Source organism: Balaenoptera ricei, chromosome 6 (genome assembly GCF_028023285.1).
Source record: "Balaenoptera ricei isolate mBalRic1 chromosome 6, mBalRic1.hap2, whole genome shotgun sequence".
NCBI classification, from domain to species: Eukaryota; Metazoa; Chordata; class Mammalia; order Artiodactyla; family Balaenopteridae; genus Balaenoptera; species Balaenoptera ricei.
The window spans coordinates 64938870-64941329 of NC_082644.1; the positions used below are offsets into that span (position 1 = coordinate 64938870).

General features: G+C 46.0%; 1 protein-coding gene across 1 annotated transcript; it reads left to right on the top strand.

The window, feature by feature from the left end:
* The first annotated feature begins 527 nt into the window (after positions 1 to 527).
* Positions 528 to 1869, top strand: DMAC1 (distal membrane arm assembly component 1). Its single transcript, XM_059926422.1, has 2 exons — positions 528 to 834; positions 1710 to 1869. Exons 1-2 carry the CDS (start codon positions 561 to 563, stop codon positions 1772 to 1774), a joined length of 339 nt encoding a protein of 112 aa, XP_059782405.1. The 5' UTR covers positions 528 to 560; the 3' UTR covers positions 1775 to 1869.
* Positions 1870 to 2460: the final 591 nt, after the last annotated feature.

Consider the following 2460-nt stretch of genomic DNA (forward strand, 5'->3'; position numbering starts at 1 on the left):
TATCTTCACACAGACATTGGGTCTACTATAGCTATGTCACCTAACCAGTTTTGTCATGTATTGGGAAACTGATACAGTGTTGGGTCGGGAATAGCAAATGGCATAATGCAGATAATCGCTTAGCAAAGTGTCTAGCATACAGTCAGGCACAAACTACTTAACTCTTGTTAAGTCAAACACCTCCAACCTTTTTAAGTCAAACACACAAACAGGTGAAGTGACATGCCCGAGGTCTCACCTTTCCTGTTAGACAGGACACTTAGAAACCCAGACTTTTCCTCTAAGGAGACTGCGAGTTGAGACATTTAGGGAGTTGGCTAAATTCTTAAAAGGACTGGGAGGGAAAAAAAACTGGCCTCCGTCATGGCCAAGGTTTTCGCCACAGCACACCCGCGTAGCAGTCCACCTCTGTCTTTTCCCGCCTCTGAGGCAAGCAAGAACTACATTTCCCAGCGGCCCTCGGGCTGCTTCCGGTGCAGCGCGCCAGCGCTCTGTTTCCGGGCACATCTTTTACGTCAGTTCGTGGGAAGGTTCCTACGGCTGAGGCCGAGCTCCTAGTCATGGGTTCTTTCGTTTCCCAGCCACTTGAGCCAGTCAAGGGCGTTGCGCCTCCTGAGGTCGCCTCCTCCGCCAACCCCGCGCCCGTCATTGCACCCGGAGCGCCGACCTCTCCAGCAGAAGCCCCTCTATTTAATAACTGCTGGAGCTGTCGCGTGCTCTCCGGGTCCGGGCTGATAGGGGCGGGCGGGTACGTGTACTGGGCGGCACGGAAGCCCATGAAGCTGGGATACCCGCCGGGTCCAGGAACTATTGCGCAGATGGTCTTCGGCATCAGTGAGAGTTCGGGGCACTACCCTTGGGCTGGGGGAAGAGGGAGAAGAGGGGCGCATCCACGTGGGCGGGGGCGGGGCGCCCGGGTTGGTCACGTGGCGGCAGGCATTTCCCCCCCACCCCCACCCCCTAAGATGGGGGTGGGGAGAAAAAGTTGTTGGGAAGCTTTTCTTTCTTTCTTTTTTCTTAAATCACAACATTTTTTTGAGAACTCTTATTAGCCTCAATCTTTTTAATCCTACCAAAAGCTATTAAAGATAGGTATGAATATAGTAGTACTATTTTCCTGTTGAACAAACCTAGGCACAGAGAGTTCGAAGTCAGACACCCAGGATATGACACAGCTAGCCTTTGATTCCCAGGCTTATGTGTTACCAAAACCCATGCTTCTTCTGTAGATTGTGGAGAAGGCCTGAGTGAGGGCACTTGACCTTGGTTTAAGAACTTTGGCTTTGAAGGTAGATTGTAGACATGGGTTCAAAGCCCACATTACTAGGTCTACCATTGGGTACTGTGGCCCGCAGTTCTTATTTGTAACAATACTACGTGATTGTCAAGCTGTCTTCCAGTAAAATGTAGTGATTCTTTTAGCTCTTCAGACCAACTGAGTGACTAGAATTTTAAGTTTTCAGATCTCTTACCTTCTTAATTAGATTATCCAGATCAATTCCCTTTTAGTAACTTTCTTGCTTTGGGGAAGTAACAATTTCTTTTTCTCTCAACTTTTCTTTCCTGAGCTTCACTCTTCTGTAAGATAGAAATAATGGTAATTGTATCTTCAAGGAGTATTGTGAGGGTTAAATAAGTTGATATATATGAAAGCACCTGGTAAATTGAAGTACAACATAAAGAATAAAGTACTGTTGTTTTTTCCCTAGGCATTGCTTGCTGGGGTGTAGTCATCCTGTCAGACCCCAAAGGGAAGGCCTTCCGCGCTGGTTGAAGTACCACCATTGAATTTGTCATCTCTCGGCATCCCCGTGACACACAGAGCAAGCATGGGGCGTATGCATGTTCTGGACAGACGCATGGACACTGACAGACTTCAGTCCTGCAGATACTATAAGACTGAAGAGACAAACATGGGTTGTCATTCGTTGGCCATAAGTGTTTGTGGCCTTCTTCGCAGGTTCCACAGGGACCAATAAGTCCCTCAGAGAAGAGGTTCTTTGTGTTATTTGAGGGTATAATTTTTAAAAAATATAGAGGAAATGATAAACCAAATGAGAAAGTGACCTAAGTTATTTTAAAGAGTTCTTTCTACTTCTCCTGTGGTTGGGTCAACACCTACTATCCACCTCATCCTGGATAGGCATCATGCAATAGGCAGAAGTGCATAAAACATTTATCTGTGTACTGCTCACACTTCCCAAGGCATTGTCAGATCCATGACCTTGTGAGAGTTTCCCAGCTACTCTGAGGTGGTTATTTCATTGTTGGTAAGTGAACCTTAAAAAACAGAGTCCTAGTGATTTGCCCAGGGTCATTCAGCAAGTCAGTGATAGACTTAGGACTTGTTCTTGTCTTTCAGAACTAGGATTGTTCCAGAGAGGCAAGAATTACCTTTATGAAACAATTAGATAATCATAAAAATCAGCATAAAATAAAAAGCTCAAGTACTGAAATATT

Coding starts and splice junctions, on each gene's coding strand:
- DMAC1 (XM_059926422.1), top strand. CDS start 561: ATGGGTTCTTTCGTTTCCCAGCCACTTGAGCCAGTCAAGGGCGTTGCG. Junction 835..1,709: donor GCAGATGGTCTTCGGCATCA/GTGAGAGTTCGG, acceptor TTTTTTCCCTAG/GCATTGCTTGCTGGGGTGTA.